Source organism: Monomorium pharaonis, chromosome 3 (assembly GCF_013373865.1).
Source record: "Monomorium pharaonis isolate MP-MQ-018 chromosome 3, ASM1337386v2, whole genome shotgun sequence".
In the NCBI taxonomy this organism is placed as follows: domain Eukaryota; kingdom Metazoa; phylum Arthropoda; class Insecta; order Hymenoptera; family Formicidae; genus Monomorium; species Monomorium pharaonis.
In genome coordinates, this window is record NC_050469.1 from 22,067,652 (window position 1) to 22,088,337 (window position 20,686).

The 20,686-nt window shown below is 45.0% G+C and overlaps 1 protein-coding gene across 1 annotated transcript in view; it reads right to left on the reverse strand.

The window, feature by feature from the left end:
* The window catches only part of LOC105839492 (B-cell lymphoma/leukemia 11A), a 33,503-nt gene extending 13,158 nt beyond the window's left edge, over positions 1 to 20,345 (reverse strand). Inside the window, exon 1 of the mRNA XM_012685833.3 lies at positions 18,619 to 20,345. Coding sequence (XP_012541287.1) covers positions 18,619 to 18,655 — 37 coding nt within the window. The 5' untranslated portion in view covers positions 18,656 to 20,345. The remainder of the gene's footprint in view (positions 1 to 18,618) is intronic.
* Positions 20,346 to 20,686: the final 341 nt, after the last annotated feature.

The window sequence follows — 20,686 nt, forward strand, 5'->3', positions numbered from 1 at the left end:
GACCAATCGGAATTTATTGATGTATCTGGAGTATTTTGGTTTCTATAAGCAAAATAATATATTAACATAACATTTGGTTACATTATTGTTTAGTTGAAAAAGAAATTTTTTTCTATAATAATAATTATAAAGTTACATTACTTGAACGATACAGAATTAATGATACGCAATATATCCAATTTTCTTGTATTAATATATTAACGTAATTTTATTATAAAAAGAAATTTCCCAATTACCGCCTCTTGACTACGAAATGTGAAAGCAGTATCAGTATCGGCTTATTACTATCGATATGTACATGTTACAGATACCATTATATAACCAAGTGTAGACATATGTCTCGCGCATTATTCACAGCGGGACATTAATCATTACGATTTACGATACCTATTAACTGACTGCCGCCATAATCCCGTGATGAGATATCAAAACGAACGATTCTATGAGCGTTTCGTTTCGCCAGTAGTCATAAAACTTACGCGCGTATGCGTGTGTGAATGTGTTTAACAGCGATTAATTGAATTAAGGAAATCAAAATTAACTTGTGATGCAATTGAGTAATGAGCTTGAAAAGCGTCTTCATGGCACATGCTATTATTATTATTATTATTATTATTTTATTTAGGGGATGATAAGAAATACTATTTTTCAATCTCATACATATGTATATTTAAAAGTGAGGGTAGTTTTTTATCTTTCCTGCAAAATTTTCTGAATTCAAATTTATTAAGGCGATGTCTTCCTTTTTGTTTCCATAATTCAATCTCCATTTTGTTTCGACGATAAATAGACCGCAGACGGTATTTGCCTAATCTGGTCGAGCGAACTTTCCTCGTAACAAACAGGACTAATTTCCTCTTACGCAACCGTTATAATTCACCGTCGTCCGAGAGGCAGAGGGCCCGAGGTCAGCCGCAGACGTAACAATTCACTTTTGAGTGTCCTTCAAGAGAAACTACAGAACTACTTTTCGCGACGTCTCTTATGTCCTTTCTCTCGTACGTTTCGCACATTAACATAGAGATTGGCAGGAATTTCATACATCGATCTTTCCCTCGTCGAGCTGAGTATCTATTCGAATGGGGACGATGAGAGGGGGGGGGAGGGGAGCGCCAAGCTCGCGACGAAATAAGAAAAACCCTCCACCGTCTTGGCAGTCGTTTTCTGCCCCTTTCCTCTCCCCTTCACTCCCTTCTCGCCCTTCAAAAGCTGCTTTCTTTGTCTCCGTTCTTGTTACGCATCTTTCTCTTACTTTCGTCGTGATGCTTCTCGAGGGATCTCCGCTCTTCTCTCCTCTCCTTCGTACTCGCTTCTTTTTGCACTCGGCTCTTTTACACCAACCCCTGTTTGTTTATCCCATGCCGCTATCTCCTTCTTCCTTCGTTTCCCACTTTTCATCGGTGCGCCGACGGCGTTCGATTCTTTCTGGGCGGAGCTCGCTTGACCATTGGCCAGAGCGCAAACTCGAGCATGTTTCAACCCTTTAGGAGCGCGAGTACATACCCCGATCGGTGGATCGAACTTAAGTTATGGTCGGCTTTCTTTCAATCGATCATAGATACTTTTATATACTTAAAATTTTTCCTCTACCTATTTCCTAATTGTTTTCTTTTTGTTCATATAAAATGTCTCGGTAATTTATTGTACTTTTTTTAATTATAAGTGACAGCGTGAATATAAGTTCTTGTCAACGTAAATAAATTGTCGAACATATAAAAATTTACTGAACACAAAAATTATTCTCAGATATATTGCATTTGTAAATTCTTCCAGCATTAAAAAAAAGAACAAGTAACCTAATAACAATGTAAAATAATCGTAGCTGAAATATGACGAATGTAATCGGCAAATATTCCATTCGCCGATATCGCGTTTCGCTGTACCTCCTCGACAACAATCCAAGAGCCGAGCGATGAAAATATTTTTGTCCAATCGAGAGAGATTCCGATAGAAATCTGTTCTTCGCCCCTTTACCATTCAGAATCGGTACGGTCGAAAGCTGTGAAACTTTTTTTCGCGGTTCCTATCTGCAGCTTCTCATTTTTCACCGGAAGAATGACGGTAGCAGGAAGCGAGATAAGTCCGCAAAGTCTCGGCGTGTCTCGAGACTCGTGTTCGGACGAGACAATTGCGCCTCGACGACGTCCCGCATTCTTCGTAGGAGCGCGAGATTTTAATCGCGTTTGTCCGAGATTGTCGTCGACAATCGAACGCGAAGGAAAGAAGGGGGCGAAATAACGATGGTAAAAATCCGATAAAATTTTCGATAAAAACCTCGGAGGTAAGAGGCGAGGCGACGTCTGGCCACGTTTGCTTTCGTGCGTTCTGTTGCCGGTGAAAAAAAAAGAAAAAGAAGAAGAAGAAAACTCGGCCGAGCCGGATAGCACGGACGACCAAAAGGAGAGGCTAAGCGAGAGCGAAAGGAAGGAGAACGGTGAGTCGCCTGAATGGACGGGCTCTCTCGGATCCGTTATTCGCCTACGATTCAAAAGCGCTCGGTTAGAAACAAGAGACGCGCGACCGGTCGTTAGCGACAATGGGCTTTTGTTTTTTCGGGGGCAGATGTTGGACCAAAACTGTCGGCGGCGCAGAGAACCCTCCGCGCAACCCCTGCGCAAGGACCGGCGGCCACGCGAGGTTAAGGTGAGCGAAGGAGGAAGGACGGAGCGGAGACACGTGTCTCTTCGCCACTTCATAAATCACCCGTCTATTTATCTGCGTGCGTCTTCTGGCCCCGTTTAGTGTCGTTTTTTTTTTTTTTTTTATTTAAGCGCATTGTAGCCCGCAATGTGCTCGGTTACATTGCATTTCTATTGAAATCTGTAAACGTTGCTATTCTTTTTTCTCCCCCCCCCTTTTTTTTTAGAAATTGTTCTAGGTGATAGATTAAAAACTGCGGCAAATGCACGTATTATTAAAGACATATGAGATTCATGAAGGATAGAAAGCTCGTAAAATGTAACTTTTTGTATTAAATTTAATTTTGAGATATGAAATATTCTTAAATGTGTAGTTATTTCGCGACAATGCTCATTTATTGAAAGAAAAAATGTTTCACGTAAAGTGTACGAAACAAATTTTATTATCGGTTATCATTATCAGCATATGGAAGTATTAGATTGCGCGCAACATTTACGACGCGGAACATATTTCTGATTTTGATGACGACAATTACTTGCCGCATAAAAATAACCGCGGTTGCATCCGGACGAATCACGTACACGGGAAAGGGCGAAGGGGGGAGAGGGCGAGAAGGATGTGAATTGCCAGGAAGGAAGATAACGTAAAAATATAATATTGCCCGGCGAATCTAAGTTGGATTGCTTACAAATTGGCCCATACATCCGTAATGTTGCGATCACCAAGCCCAGTGGCCCCCATTGCGGGCGGCGTCCTTGTAATTTCCATCTACGAGTGGGAAGGACGCGTACCCGGAATCTCTGCGGAAAATGTTCCGAGGTTATTAGTTTTCCACATTAATTTTCCCTCTTATGCCCTTAGCAAGATACGTCGAGTCGTTCGGAGAATCGATTCGCAGCAATCGTTTCGCTCTATCAATTGTTTTTTGCCCTCAGCATCAAACGCAGACAAATCCGATTTTTCATCGGGAATCTAATTTTACGATTTATAATTATATCGGTCGATGGTGTAACTCTTTAATTGCGAGATAGATTTAATTCACGATCCTATCAATTTTATAGTTGTGTCAACATTATTGAATATTTACCTGTAAAAACGCAGTTATAAGAAAAAAATAATTTTCTTCTCGATTTAAAATTAAAAATAAAATTTAAATCCAAATTCTTTTAAAAGTCGAGACTCTTCTCGCTACAACTGCAAGGCCGTACTTGGCGTCGGCCATTTGCCGCCGAATCGCTTCAACTGTTAATTAAATCTAATTATCGCCAATTTTGCGACAAGAGGACGTTATTGTTCGCATTATGTTTGATCTATGGGAGGCCGTTATAGTTCGCTGCACAGTTCACCTACGTTTTTCCACGAGATTTTCGTTAGATCCACGCGAGTGCGCGCCGCCCGAGCACAGAGAAACGGGCGAAGGGGGGATATCCCGAGGCGGTATCCTTGTTAGGACATCCGTCCTGTCAAAACGTCCAGAGGACACATCGGGGCAATTGAATTACGATCATCCCCAGGGCGAGTTCCGACCGTAACCAATAATTCTATTATCCATTAGTATTGGGTCGCGGCAATTTCCTTCGCCGACCGAGAGGAGGCATCGGACGCCACCACCGCGACATACGTGGCAGCCGCCGATCCTCTCTCACGAAGTACGGAAACCGATCGGGGGGTGGGAAAAACGGATAGATTCCCGGCGCACACGTCCGTATCGACGCGCGCGTCGAGATGGACAGATCCGTGTGACGCGATCGCAAATATCGTCTTATCCATAATAGAAACGTCGCCTCGCGTCATTTATCGGCGCCTGGCGCGTCTGGCGCTCTTTCTGCCCGGCTATCTAAAAATGGCTCCGTATCTATCGTAATTTACTATAATCCGATGTAATACGGTTACGGTACGTCTCGGTGGCGTTTGCGCTCCTCGAAATTCTTCAATCGGCTCGACTCGAAGCCGAGGAAGCATTAAAAAGCGTGGCGACTCTTTGCGGCACGGCGAATGGAAGAGCTGTGCCAAATCGAAGCGTGAAATTGAAATCTTAAACATTTCTTCATCTCACGCTCGATGAATCGCGATAAGAGATTCCGGGTGTGGAAGCCCGCGCTCCGAAATATCGTCCGCAATTACGTACCTCCTCCTTTTGTACCTCGGTAGCAAAATCGTACTCGCGTAAACTTCTTGCGACTCCTCATCGCCAGGTTATCTGGTTATCGCCGCTGTATTTGTGCCTTGCGCAAATCGCGCCTGATAAGAGATAACATCGCTTGCTTAGAAACTGCCGACTTCACTGATATATCGGCCATAATTACCTTTGTGCGCCATCGTCCTACGCCGCTTGTTATTACGTTATCCGAATAATTCCTGTCGGGGCTTGGGCTTCACTGTTGTAATTTATCGGCCGCGGACGATCCGATTGAACGCGCGACGCGAAACTGCCGTCCTAAATCGCGGGGCCCTTCGTCCTCGCGAGCGACGCTCTCGTTTGATCCTCGGGGGACGCGGATTCTCGATTCTCATTGCCGTGCGCGAGATCTCATTTCGCCTATGTTCGGATGCTGACTGGAGCATCGGGGACGCGTACGGGGCCAAGGGCCCCGACAGGATATCAGAAGAATAGAAAGGGCCTACCCCGGCATGCGCCACGATGGAGGGGGAAATTTTTATACGAATCCCTCCCCCCCCCTCCACTTTATATTCCGCCGTTCTCTCTTTCGCGTCTCTCCTTCCTTCTCTTCCTTCTCCATCTTCTCTCGCTCTCCTTCTCCGACGACACCCTTCGTCGTCGGGTTTTTCTCGCGAGGTCGAAGAGTTTTTCGAGTTAACCCCCGACATGTTCCACCACCGTGCGTTTTCGTTCCGCTCCGTACAAAGGATTCAAAATGGCGCTCAGTGCGTAGATCGTTTTTTCCTCTTACAGGACCTTTTCTACCCTGTCGCATCTCGTGTATGTGTGCATGTCGTGAAAAAAAAAACAAGACCAGAAAAACGAATCCGTTTGTGAGCGAGCTAGATTTGAGACAGACCAATGGTGAGATCTAAGGGTCCATCGACCTCGCTCTCACAATTGGATCAATTTTTTTTTTACTTCGCCGTAGGTTTCCTCGAATTTCTTTGGCCGCCTTTCTCGATCTAAGGACCTCCTCCCCCTGTATCTTCGATATCACAAACGGTACCTCTAACGGGTTTTCTCTTTTCAAGCGAATAGAGATTGAACGTTTTTTTTTTTTAAACCGTCATTGACCTCGCTCTGAATAGCGAGGGTGCGTTAAACTGAATGACCGCAGGTAATTTTCAGGAGATTTTGAATTAATTTCAATATCTTCTCGTAAATATTTTATGGAAAGTTGATTTCACATTAATACTTTAGTGTTGAGAATGATAATATTGAAACGAGAGAGATAAAAATGAACTTCTTGCATCTAGAGTAGCACCCGGAATACAGTCTATAATTACGTCTTATAAACATTACAGAATATTAGGAAACAGAACTCTGAATTCATATATGCGTACTTTATCCTTCAAAATAATGACATTAAAACTTACGCATGATTGTACATAATTTTCGTGGATTTCAAACCACACCGAGATAAATGCTGTAATTACACTACGTAAATATTGCTAAATAAAACGTCTAATTTAGGGTACATAACAAATATAACGACCTCGTTCTCAATAAAAAAACGACGGATATAAATCTATATATAGTGACCCATGCTGTTAAATATTCTCTTAAACTTCTCGAATTTCCAAATTGTAACCGAGACCGGTTCCTTTTCTCACGTAAAATATAAATTATTTAGAACAATCGTACAATTACTTTAATAGTTAACGAGCCAAAAGATATAAAAAGGATTTGATGTCGATAATAATGTCGCCGCGTATTGTGGTGCGAAATTTTTTCCAGTCACGATTCACCCCTGCAGGAAAGACCGCTTTTATATTCGATAAATCACACGATCTTACAGAATGGGCGCTCTCTTCGGAAAGTGGAGCGTATCGCCAAGTCGTACCAAAATATCAGCTCGATCTCAAGCCGAGCTGCGAGAATGTGTCCTGAACAAACGGGTGAAATCAGTGACCACCTTGGATATCAGAAAGGCCTCGGGGAGAACGGAGCCGCTAGAAAACTGCGGCTTCCACTGTTCCACCGTCTCTCGGCGGCCGGACGGTTATGAGAAATATGAAATCTGGTTCTCACGGATTCTGAATGGGATACGGGCCGTCTCACTCGCGCGCGGGCGCGCGCCGTCTCGCTCTCGCTCTCGCGATCTCCATCGCTCGGCATGCGTATCGTGGGAGGATCTCGAGACCCGCGGGTCGCCCTTTGTGAACCCGCCAGCAGGACATTGTCCATTGAGAGAGCGGGCAAAACAGGTCCTAAAGAGAGAGAGCGAGTTGACCTGTCCCTCCCTGGTACCTTTCATTCCCGCGCGCCTTTCAAGAAAAACCCCTTTCCCCGATTTTTCGATCAAAATAAATCATACAGGCGTACAGTTATGCGTCCGCGCGAACACACAGCTGCGTCGCTCCTTGACATGCGGACGTTGCAGCTTGGACATCGCGGGCATTTCGTATTCGCGTCTCTCCCCTCCTCCCTCCTACCCCCTTCCCGTGTTTTCCAGAGTATTTCTCAGGCGTGCATAGCCCATATGTGTGGCCTTTAATGCGACGCGCGATGCGTTTCACCTTTCGTGAGACTCGGCTTCGACGTTTCCTCGCATCTCCTCGCGGACTCCTGGGAACTTTGTTGTCGTCGACGTCTCTCCAATCGCCGCCGCAATCGTTTTCACAACCGTGCCGCGCGCGGCTCTACGGCGGAAGACGTGGGAAGGCGACCGGCGAATACGCGAATGAAAAAAAATTTCGCGTGATTTCGGTTTCAAAAACTGCGCGGAGCGCAATTCGCCACAATTCGCGAAGGTGATTAGAAAAGAATCGTTAAGGATATTACGTGACGTACATTATGTATATTATGCATCATTATTTTTCAATCGTACGCAAGTCCACTTTAAATTAATATGATTGCGGATAAATTAATGTTACGTCGACGTTGCGTCGATGAGAATGTATCGTTAAAATTCCGATAGGCCGGCGCTGACGCGACACCCCATTCAGCTGAGACCGCGGACCACGTTTTTCGTCCAATGATGATGAAATCACGCACCGGTGGTTCGCTTCCATGTCGGAAAGCCGTCATTGTCGCCCACACCGTGCCCGACAATGACGGAAAAACAAACGGGCGGGCGACGACGACAAGAGAGCGGCAACGAGGATCGCCAATGGGAAACACGACGAAACGCAAAGCGGCAAAGCCACGCCGTACGCTTTGTATTGTCCGGCCACCGGTGCTCTTTCTCTCTCTCTCCCTCTCTCCCTTTTCCTCCCCATATCCTCTCTCAGCTGCTTTCTCTCTCGCTCTTGCCGGTTAATTAGAAAGTTCCGCGGTAAAGAGACGAAAGAGGAAGGGAGAGTTGCGGGGGCGGGGGGGGGTGGTAGGGAACGGCGGAGGCTGGGGTTTCGTTGTTACATTATTCAAAATGTTCCCCCTGCACACCCCTCACCCCCTCCCGTCCGCCCCCGCGACGAAACTCCGCGCCGCGCACCACCGCAAAACATCCGAATGCGAACTTTTGACAACGCGCGAAGTGCCGAAGCGTGTCACGCGAAATAATTAACGATCGCGCGAGTTTTCTCGGGCGAGAATTAATGCGCGCGTGGCTCGCGAAGCTCGCCGTAATTTTCGAATTGTGCGTCTCCGACGCGTCGCTCGCGCGGAGATGTGCCGTTAGTTTGACGAATATACCGCCATACACACACCGACCGCCTCGATTCGCGAAGTGCAAATTTATTCGCCGGCACGGCGGCACTTTGCGACTGCCGAACATTTTGCTCCTAACTTTCCGCACTCGCGATTACTGGATCAAAATTACTACGTGTTATTTATTTTAACGCCGCGAAACAATATTCAGACTTCTTCAGAGAGATATAGCTGCTAAATGTCTCTGTGAGCCGCATCTCTTTCATACTATTTTTGCCTGTTTTCCAGAATTCGAAACTTTATGCGTTTATTTGATTATCAAAATTGAATAAAAAGTATCGCGTATTCTTTCAAAATTACATCAAAACACCTTAAGTTTTATCCATCATGTTACAGTAACTAATACAATGAGTAATACGTATCTAAATAATTTTGCCGGTTATTGATTGGTTTTAGCGGAAAATATTATTCGCATCTTGCGTTGCTGACTAATGGTGACGTTGCAACCATTGTAATTTTCGCGCGTCGGACATTAAGAAGCTGTGCGTAAGAAACTGTGACCCTAATCTCGTTTTTTTTTTAGTCCCGCGTCCGGGGCCTCCTGCGGACCTGCCCCGCAATTGGTCCGGTCGCCGTAACAATGGACTCTCTTCGACCAGTCCTTCGCGCGGCTTCCTCTCTCCTTGTCTCGATCGAGCTTGCTAAAAATCGAGAACCCCGCCGTGCAATTCTACGTCTCGCAACCAATCGAAAGCCCGCGCGTTTCAAAGCTGACGCTTTTTCCACGTTTTATTCCGCCTTCGAGCCTTCGAGCAATGGCCGGATGTGATTTCTCGCGTCGCCTTTTGTTTCGCCGCTTTGCCTCAGTCTTGTCTTTTTGACCATTACGTCGCTCCTTTATGTCGCCCATTATCGCCTCGTCAAAGCAAATATCCGATCTGGCTCGCCGACCCGAAAATCACGTTCGACAGCGTCATTTCCCCTTCCGGTATTCGATGACATATTCCTTGTACTATAGATCAAAGAAATCTAGAATTCCTCAACGTGACTTTACCAGGGATAAATGTACTTATAATAGAAATGCTGAATATTCACAAAAAAATAACGAAACCTTGTTTTAAATTTAACAATCCGATAATACACAGTAAAAGTTTAATAAGAAATATTTAGCGATTAGAATTTGGCTCTCTAAGCATAATCCCGAAACTTTATTACGAAAAGTAGAAGAATAATCCGAAACTTACATATTTGATAGTTGCATTCTGTTAATGCTGATTAGCTAATTAGTTAAAGGATTTTCAAGAAAGTACTACAATACAACTACGTTTATTAGTAACATCGCAATTTGTACTAATTCCAGCGCATTACAATACTGAATACATAAACGTCGAAGGGACGTTCAATGCTCATCAGTCTACGGACTACACACATAAGATTAAGAATTGTAACATGGAGAAGTCTCTCATTGCATTGTTGTTTCCTTACAGCGATCTTACGGCGCGGAAACATTAAGACCGTGGGGACAATTTCGGAGAAACTCGGCTGCTTCAGACACTTCCTCGGTAAATACGACTTCCTCAAGGTCTCGACACGACTAGAAGGCAACGAACCCGCCAGGTATCGAACACGTATACGCCTCGCGTGAAAAGTAATGTTCAAGGACGCGTCATTATGCGGGAGATCCTTTTTCCTCCCTTTTAATTACACGCTTCCGGCACTCCGCGAGTGTTCCCATTAAGAAGCGGAAAAGTAGCTCTCCGGTCGAAGTTCCTGCGCGGGGCCAATGCTCGCCGTGGGGCCGAAAGCGAGAGAGTATACGGAGAAAGAGAGAAAGAGAAAGAGCGCGCGAGAGCGCATAACTAGATCCAACCTCGAACCCGAGACGACGAGTCCAAGGGAATATCTATAAAAGCACCACGTTCCTCCCTATTCCCCTGAACTTGGTCTCCAACGCGCCGTATTTATAGAATGCCGCGAGACGCCGTGTATACGCACCACGTGGTTTACATACGCGCGCCGGTCGTGGAGGATTAGATTATAACGGGTAGCCACGAGGAAGGAAATCACCGGACCAGTAGAGAACTTGCACACGTGCTTCGACGCACAATATAAATTATCGCTCTGTTTAACGTTGCCTGTTGTATAAAAACTTAATTGGTAAATCGTGGTTCTGTATGAGACACGTGTAGCTTTTAAACGTATAATTTGTCGGTATTTATCAATTAAAACAGTAAAAGTAAAAGACAAAACGTTATAAAACATAATTGTACTTATAATTTTTAAAGAGTTCTTCTTAACGGATAACGCGTGGCGCCCATTTAGAAAGGCAATAAGCAAAATCGAGACAATATATAGCTGTGATGATAGAGTTTGTACGATGATAAAGTCGAGAAAAAGCGGAGGAAAAAATTAATTAGATTTGCCTTAGTGACGAATTCACTTTTGAACCGGTCAAATCAGATTGCTTCACTTTCCACCGTACGGGGGGAGACGCGCCGAGGTGACCCTTGTCAGGTGACCCATAAGGTGTTGTCGATGATCGTCCGGAAAGGGGACCGGCCACCTTGTACTTCCTAAGTGGAAGGAGGCGCTTCGTAGTGACCCCTGGTCAGGTAGGAGAATCGGTCCATTCCCTTCTCCTGCTTACCGACAAGTGAACGGCCGACAAAGCGTATAATAATACGAGCAGATTATCGTTTCGAAAGGTGTTCGCACCTCGGAAGGAGGGTCTCGGACAATGGTGGACAATGGACCAGGAAACCGACACCGCAAACAACATAAATTTTCCTCGTAGCGCCTTCTCGTCGCCGTGGACAGTCTCGACTTACGGAGGCCGGACACCTCCTCGTGCCCCTCTTCTTCTTCTTTTTTTTTTTTTACGAGTGCAACTCGATGCTGTCCCCGTTGCTTTTCTTCGGGGCGGCCGTCTTTCTCCGCGGCAAGTTCGCCCGGCCACCGTGGACGCGCTTGTAAATCCATTATTTTGAATAAAAGTCGAAAAGCGACCCGAGTCTCTTCAAAGTCTATTCTGCCTCCCATAGAGTCGCTATTTGAGGGGACAAAATATTTTCGCTTGTGGCGACATTAAGACGATGAAACGGGGATTTATCCACGACACGTTAGTCCCAAATTGTTTGTCATTCCTATTCTTAATTTTCTTAGACATTTCATCACTTTAACGGAATTTCTTTTCTATCTCAATGATCTTAACAAAAGTTTAAATCAACGTTACGGATTTATTTTTCAAATTGCAGTTGCTTCTTCCTATCTTGCATATGTAGATATATCTGGAAAAAGCGATTTCTCAGATAACATAGCTCAGCCAATCCGTCACGCATCTCAGATTCACCTGTTTTATAAGATATCGATCGTATTTCTTTCGTTCGTCATTTACATTCGCATTTGTCGCGAAGAATATGGCTATTCGCGCCCGGTCTCGCGATCTTAACCCCTTTTTAAGGGTGGGTATACCACGGCCAATAAGCTCGACGAGCCTCGCGAACGAACCAGACGACATCGTATTTCAGCTGAAATTGCCCACCGGCAGATTGGATGGACGATATACAGCCCCCGTTGTTGCCGAGTTCGGCGAAGACGTGGAGAAACCGTATCGACGTCGTCTGTCCTGGCGGTAGGACTAGGAGGATTGAAGGAGAGTCCGATGAGTAATTAATGCCTGCCCCATGTAGTCTGCCCCATTTTCTCCTGTAACTAGTTCGAAGCTCCGTATCGGAAACGTAGTTTTCCGTCCTGCACTGTTTCACCTCACCGCCAGTTTCTTTTTGGTGCATCTAATCGCGATATTTAACGTGGCGCGAGTTAATCAAGCTTCTTCAAGATGAAATATCGAGCGAGGAACTTTATTGATTTTCGCGTACCATCATATTTGTTTTAATTTTAGTGATACGGATTGATTGGAATTCGTTAGGTGAAAAGATATTCAAAAATTAGTCAGCATTTATTGTTATTCGACTTTGTTTTTTTTTTTCACGAATAACTAAAGTTTCGTATTTTTTAGGTATTTTAAAAAAGAATATTTCTTTTTTATTCATTATTTTATTCACTGTGTCTTATTTCATTTTATAATCCATATTATAATTTAAATTTACAAACGTTTTTTTCTTTCATAATTATGTATGGAAGAAAATCGTTTCTCCTTTTTTTTTCTTGACTGAGAAAGGACTTATTAGAGCAAATGTTAACATTTAGTAACAGATATCAATGCGACATCAGACAGTGATGATATGTGGTGCCATCTCGATGTCGGTCTCCGAACCGATTGATTTTTCGAATGCATTAATAATTAAAATATATTTAATAACGATATCATATCATTAATTTCTTGATTATTAAGTGACGTTCTCATATTGGTTATACTCTAAGCCAAATCAATAATATCTCTATTTAATTTTTGTTATTAGATCAATATACATTATATCCCAATTGAATTATATTTATTCCTTAAATATAAGTTTCTCAGTAATAATCCTTGAACAATATCAATTTCACTTAAAAATTTTAATTCATAATATATGACACTGAAATACTCATATGTGAATATCAATGATGCTGCCAAGATGTTTTATTTGATTAGGTGTGACTTGATTACTCAAAATTTGCATCTTTCATCGAATATCAATATATACCGCATGCATAAAGTAAGCTTGCAAGCTTTTTCTTCAACCGGTGTCATCCGTGCATGAACAATCGGAAGTGCCTCCGCCTTACCTGGTCGCGTGCTGGATCCCGACGCAAAGGAGAAGGAAGGGAAAAGATGGAGAAGAGGGCTCGTGAGAGAGGGAGACGAAGGAAAGGGTTCGCCACGCGCCCGGCGCCCTAAAGGTTAATCTAGAAAATCAAATCAAAGCGGTTTTTTGGTCGAGGGACTTGCCGGAGAGACTCGCGCGAGAGGAGTAAGAGGAGAGGACGGATCCCGTAAGAGGATGGGAGGGTGACGTGAGAGCAAGGAGCGAGAGACACGAGAAGGAGACGAAGGGCTTCCGACGGGCCGCGCATCAAAGACAATATTCAACACGTACGCCGTACGCAAAAGGCGCATATGCCGCGCACGTGCCGGCGGGGGGCAAAGCTTTAGCGCTCTGTTTGCTAAATAACATCTACGGGAGTACCTCGAGACTAGATACGGGACAAGCAAGAAACCCTTCTCGCGGGTCAGTGGGTGTAATTGCGCGCTTATTAACCTTTGCCGCCTGGCGTCTGCCTAACAGCAGAAGAGCATCACCTTAAATTAACATAATTAACTTTCATACGTCTGCGGATGCTGCATATTTACAAATTGAATATTGATATAAATATAGTTTTCCGCATTTTCTTCATAATTGTAATAATTCATCAATTTTTCCACTAAATCGTTATTAAATTAATTGCATAATGATTTATAATTACATAAAAATAAAATAACTTTTATTCGACTTAAGCGTTACTGGCTTTAATTACAACGAGTTCTCAAAGATAATCCGTCAGCCTAAGAAACTTATATCGGAAAATATTAATGCTGCTGCGTGAAACTAATTAATACATCAATATAGAAAATAATTTGAATCTACGTTTTAATTCTGAAACAGAAGAATGTCCTCTAATCCACGCGATTACGTGATAATCGTTCGTGATAAACCGCAAATGCGGATGGACAAAGTACATACGTGGCTTTTGTGTGTAAGTGTAAGAAGCTTCTGACAACGAATGACTATGCGGGCTGGTCAGTTAATTGGTCATTCGGCTTCTAACACTTGAAGGCTTAGTGCATTGTTGCGATGTTCACGGCGACTCTATTGACTAGCATTATGTGCAAAGTGACGAGTGATTTACAACATTAATTTGCAATGATGCCTTGTCATTTAAAATTTGCAAAAGACGTACGATAAGATGATGGCCTCAATGTTACCTTGATGTCGGCAATGACATATATTTCTATATTCGGAAAAATACATCGAGCTAATATCTCGGTGCTGGTGTTTAACAAAAAATGCAAATTTATAGTAATAAGTTTATATGCTATCGCTATATGAGACACGTAATTGTAAATGTATTTGAAAGCTTACACATCGAAAGAACAGTTAAAGTATCTAAAAATTTAGCGAGATATAAATCTAAAAATATTTTTGTTGAATTGTCAAAGTAATTATATGCACCCAACAATTATGATAAACACTACAAAAAATTTTGACATGCACTAAGAAAAAAAATTTTAATTTCATTAAATTTTTCAACTTGATTAAATTGCTTCAGTCCAAGTATTTATTTATTTAACTTAAATACATAAAATATTTGAATTGAAGAAAACTAATCCAAGTTGAAAAATTTAGTCAAATTAACACAAATAACTAACCTTTTTCTCAGTGTAGCAACGGATCTGAGCGTTCTACATAATTATTACATCGAAGCATTTTAAAAAGTAACGTACGTGATATATCAATTGTTCGATGCAGTTGTCATAAAATGTATAAAACTCTAACTTGAACTTTTATTCTCTTAAAAACTAGACGATCGTTAAAAATTTTAATATAATATTAGTTTCGTTTTAAATATGCTGTATAATTTTTAACAGTTTGAAACATTTCGATTTTTCAGTCATATATCCTTAAATTCTAGTAAGCTAAATTTTTCATGCTACGTGTGTTAATAATTCTTATTTTCAAATATCTCATTAGTTTCATCATGTTCGTTCTTCCAGCAGCTCCCGGTGGACTTTTTTGTTTCGAAACGCTCAACAATGTTCCTCGCGACGATCAGCCTCGACTCCGCGAAAAAGCATCAATCGCGAGTGTCGGGTTACCAGATAACTCATACACATGTCTCCTTTGCATGACGCGTCGTTATGGGAAAGTGATCGTGTGATAGGATGTGATACTCGCCGTTCGACGTGCGCGAGTAAATGCGCGATCTATTTGCCGCCGCCTGTCTACGTACGTAGGTGGGGACATAGGATATCCCGGGCAGGCGGTAAGATAATCGAGGTGTAGACACGCGATATACACATCGTTTCGAGCAAGAAGATAATTCCGCGTTTGCAAACACGAATTTAAAGGTTCAAAAAAGCTCGAGACGAGAACATGACAGCTCGTAATCTGCTACATTCCCTTCGTTATGGCCGATTCTTCATACATTCTGGAAATCTGTTCTGCTTGACCGATTTGTCCGCGACCTGTGATTGTCATGGAGGAAAGAAAAACGAAAAAGAAAGAGAGAAATGTGTCTCATTTAACACCGCCGGAAACTCACCTTAACGCGAATAACGGGCGATACCATTCGCGCCATCATCGATTCACCGGTATCGTGCAAAGCTGCGGTAAGACGAGGATGAGGTGAAACGATCAAGCACATCCATCATCATCGTCACATCTACGTTCACGAAGTCGTCACTTTGTCGTTCGTCAGCCGTCTGATAGTTAGCCGAGAAGTAAACAGGACTTTCCTCGGCGGTTCTCTCTCGGCATCCTGTTCTAGAGGTCGGTTCAAATTCAAAGAGAAAATCGAGCTCAATTTCGAGCCCGATATATGTCATAAAAATGGCCGCTTAATTGGAGCTCAAGGGGTTAAAATCTTTCGGCACTGGTCACTGGCCCTCTCTCTCGCTTCATGGTGGCAGATACGCAAACTCGCGGATTCGCGATCTCGTCTGTCGCGACGTCGTTTTCATCTTTCTTCCCGCGATCGATCGTCGCGAGCCGTTATCAGTCCTCGACGTCTTAGAAACCATAGCGTTACATTGTTTGTCGTCACACGCGAATCGACCTGGTTCATTGATGATCTATCGATCGCCACGCTACCCTCTGACGAAGGTCAACCAAGTTGGAGTAATCGGGGCGTGTGGGGATAATCGGTGCCGGAGAAATATTCCGGTATCTTTTCGCGGCGGCGTCATCGCGCGAACTAAAGAATATCGCAGTTGTAATTAAGAAAACGGAGGAGCCGCCGCCGCCGCCGCCGCCGCCGCCGTCGCCGGCGTCGCCGCCGTTCCGTAGAGGTGAGGGGGTGCCACGCGGGGGCGGGTGTTGCCGACGGGGGGTAGCAGCCGCGGGGGTGGAAAAGTCTGTGAAAAACGCGCGCATGACAATGCCGCCCTTTCTGCCGCCCACCCCGCGCCTTCCGCCGCACCGTTACCTTCTCCTCCTCCTCCTCCTCCTCCTCTTCCTTCTCCACCTCTCTGCCTCCTGCTTCTCTCCGGCTCCTTCTCCACCACCTTCGTCGCCTCCACTCTCCTCGCCTGGTGGGGGCTGTCGCGGACTAATTAAAAATTCAGCCGACGACGAGTTACCCGAAGACGTTGGCCTTCCATCCCTCTTTTCCCTCTTTCGCTCTCGTTCGACCTCTTCCTCTCCCCCTAGTTCATTCACTCACACACACACTTTCTCTTTCTCCTTGTACCCCATCTTTCTCTTTTTCTCTCTCCTTATCTCTCTCTCTCTCTCTCTCTCTCTCTCTCTCCCCCCATCTTTCTCGCGCTTAACTTTCTCGCGCTTTTCGTAGCTTTTTTACCTTCCCTCCGTCCTCGGCCACGCGACCGCCGATCCTTTTCACTTTTTTTTGTTGCACCACGCCACGAGGAACGATCGTGCGCTTACCTCATCGACAGGTTGCCCTCTTCATCGGGACGCGACTGCTTTTTCCAAGGAAACCGAGTTAATTACCGGATCGCGATCGGGATACCAACGCCGAAGACTTGTATTATAACTACCGCATTAAATTCTCTTCTCTCGAAAGCATCGCTTGCCAAGAAATTAACGGCAGCGAAGGAATCTGACATTTTTAAGTTTGTCGTATTCCATATCGCTTTGTTTATACTACGATAAAAATGCACATTGACGTACCGTATGAATTGAAACGGATCATAAAATGATTAGAATCGAAGTAGAGCGTGCCGGACTTTGCATGACTCGATTAAAAACGATTTACGATTATCCGATCCACGGATCGCCGTGGAAGAATTTGCGAGCCGCCGATGAGCACCGAGAGTTTCTCGTTACAAATGGTACGGATTTGTCGCCGACGATTAACAATCCGGCGAGAGATTACTTTTGATCTGCTCTCGAAAACTTAAAATCGAGTTACATCGACATAATCGTTTGGATCCGCAAGTAATTATGCCTCTGATTAAAGGTATACTGTCTTTACATACATCGGTAACAAAAGATTAATATTAAAAGTTCCTAAGAAGGCAATCTATAAGGATGCAGAATGTATCTCAATATGTGAAAAATTTGAAATATCTTGCGATTTAAACAAGAAATTGTGTTTTACCATCTTTTTTTTCATATTGTAACATAAAAATTTGGCAAAATACACAATAAATGTATAAAACAGAAATTTTAAACGGAGTAAAAAATATTAACGTACAAAAAGCACATATTTGCTCGTTGAAACTTTTATTGTATGTAATTGTGTTATAGATATTTTTGTTTTGGATACTCTTGCAATTAGTTTAAAGGGATTTGAAGATATCTTACTATTTTTTTTTTTTAGATAACAGATATGTGGCTATTGCAAAGTTCTTTAAGTTTTTTCCCTTTTAATTCCTAGTTTTTTCTCAGTTTTGATTTTACGGAGAAATAAACTATAATGTATTTAAATTACACGTAACGTTGATAAAACCTACGTAATCATTTTTTTATAAACATTTATCAACAATACGATTGTTCTAATTATAAAAAAACTTTCACAAGTTATTTCTTTCTCATATATAGATTTGGAATTAATCGAGAGCAAGTTAAAATAAAATGATATAACTCGTATACTTAAGATCTAATCTTATTAATCTAATCTCAATTATCTAAGGTAAAAGTAAGGTGTGAAATACCTTACTGTAAAATAAGTGATGTTTTTACGATTTTAATAACTCCATTGTTCATTTTGTTACTTTATCTAGCCGCATGGCACAAAATGTGTATTCGTAAACACGATACATGATTTCGAACGTATCATTTTCGCAAATGTGACAAATATCACGCATTTAGCGTGTGTCTAATCGCGTGTTTTCGCACCGTCCGTCGGCCGCCACGAGCGTCTCGCTTCCGTGACAATTAAGCTCGATGTGATCCGCACGGTGGGCAATGATTTCGGACGTGTTGTCATCACCTAGCGTTTCTTGCCGACAATTACATTGCGGGGCGTAAACGCGAGAAAACAAAAAGAGCTCGTACTGGTCGACGGATAAGAGTGAAGATTCGCTGTGAATGTGATATTTTATTATTGTTGTCACTCACCTTGCGCGATCCTGACCGCGGGCATTTTGATCCTCATGGTGGCGTTCGCGATTTTCGATTCTCGTCGCGTTAACACTGTTTCTTGAAGAACGGCCTTAGCTTCGTGCGTCCAGGACGGAAAAGTGTTGCTGTTGCCGTTGTTGTTGTTGTTGTTGTTGCTGATGCTGCCGCTGCTGCTGGGATCCAAGGGTCAATCGTTATCTTCTACCGGTCTCCTGGATCACATCCGCGGGGACGAGATGAGGAAGGAGGAAGCGACAAGCGCACGTCGGTGGCAGAACAACAGGACAAAGGACCCGATCCCGATCTCGGCCGTCTCGTCACGCTTCCGCCCTCCTCCCTCTCACCTCCGCCGCGTGTTTTCGCCCTCCGCGACGAGAGGGTCCATCCGATTTTTCCCGGAATATCGAAACACTGTCCTCACTGTCTCTCTCTCTCTCTCTTTTTCCTTTAGGGACACGCCGCGTGTCCAGTTCTCTCCTATCGCGATTCGCGCTGTCTTCCCGATTATCCGATCACGTCACCGCAACCTGGACACTTCTTCGTCAACTAGTGTCGGTCCTCATAGCCCTCGTCGGCCGCATTTCTCCGCGGCCGCGCCGCGTTTACCGCGCGCGACATATATGTGACAGCGCGACGACAACTGCGAACCGAGTGGTGTCGAATGCGGACTGACCGTGTGACTAACTGACCGGAACGATCGGGAGAGGTGCGCACAGGTGCGGGATGATGACGTTTTACGTGCTCGTCCGGCGGGAACGGCGGCACCTTCGCGATTGACAGTAGTTCCCCTGTGTGTAGGCACCTGCCGACGTTGCGCCGACACGCGGCGGCACGACCTGTCGCGGCGGGCACTCTCCTCGGTCGTCGCGGTGGCTTCGTCGTCGCGGTCAACGGAGTTCACAGTCACAGTCGATTCCCTTTTTCCCCCCCAAACACAATGACGAATTCACCGAAATATCCGTAATTGCCGGAATCCCCTGTCGTTGACCGATCTCGTTCACTTTGCGGCTGTCCTGTCACCTTCTGAGCCTCGGCTGCCGTCACGGCAGCCACAGAGTGGATATAGATTAAGAAAAAGGGAAACAGGAAAAATATAAACAAACGTTCAAAAGCGTCGCTCGCCGCGCTAATGTCCCGTAGAGTTTCGCGCGAGTTCGATGAACCAAAGTTCCCAGACGGTGTCGTCGTCCAGCGGTATCCTCGGATCCTTTGAAGCCTCACTCTCTCTCTCTTTCTCTCTCTCTCTCTCTCTCTCTGTCTTCTCTTTGAAGCGCTTCCTTATATGTTTCTTTTCTATTTTGAATTGCCGGCAACAGCAGTCGGCGTGCACCCGCGGTCCCTGGACCACGCGCGATCCCGATGACGCGACGTCGACGTCGACGTGCGTCGGCGGCACCGCGTCCTCGTCGACGTGTGGCCTCGGCGGGCTGGTGCGGCTGTCTGGTGCGGCGGCCTGGTGGCGACGGCGGCGCGGGTGCTGGATGCCTGATGCCGGCGTGGACCAGAGCGACGACGGTCCAGCATGAGTCGTATCGCCGAGTGGACTGTGCCGGACTGTGCGCGCCTCTAGTCGTGTGCCGTACGGGACCTGGTGTGTGTCGGGCACTGCCGCTCGCTTCGGACGCGCTCGGTTCGCCTCGGCGCCGAGGCCGGACACCCCACGCGCTCTCAGGGTAGTTTTCACCCCCCGTGGTGGGGGTAACGCTCTCCCTCTCTCTCTCTATTCCCCCCCTCCATCCCTCACTCTCTCTCTCTCTCTCTTTCGCGCGCGCGCGCTCTCTCTCCCCTCCCCTCCTTGCGTCGCGCGCTCCCTTTCTACACCTCTTCCCGGTTCTTCTCCCTCGCTTTCGCTCTCTCTCCCTTCCACTCGCGTGCGGCGGCAAACTTCGTTGTAGCCGCGCGCGTATACACCTACGGCTCGACATACACACGCCCGCGCGCGCCCGCGTCTCTCCTCCTCGTTCATCGCCGGGCATCCAGATCCGCTCCTCTCTCTCCCTCTCTCTCGTGCGCGCGCGCTGATATCGGCGCCGACGTTCCTCGTGTCCTTGTCGCGCGGGAGATA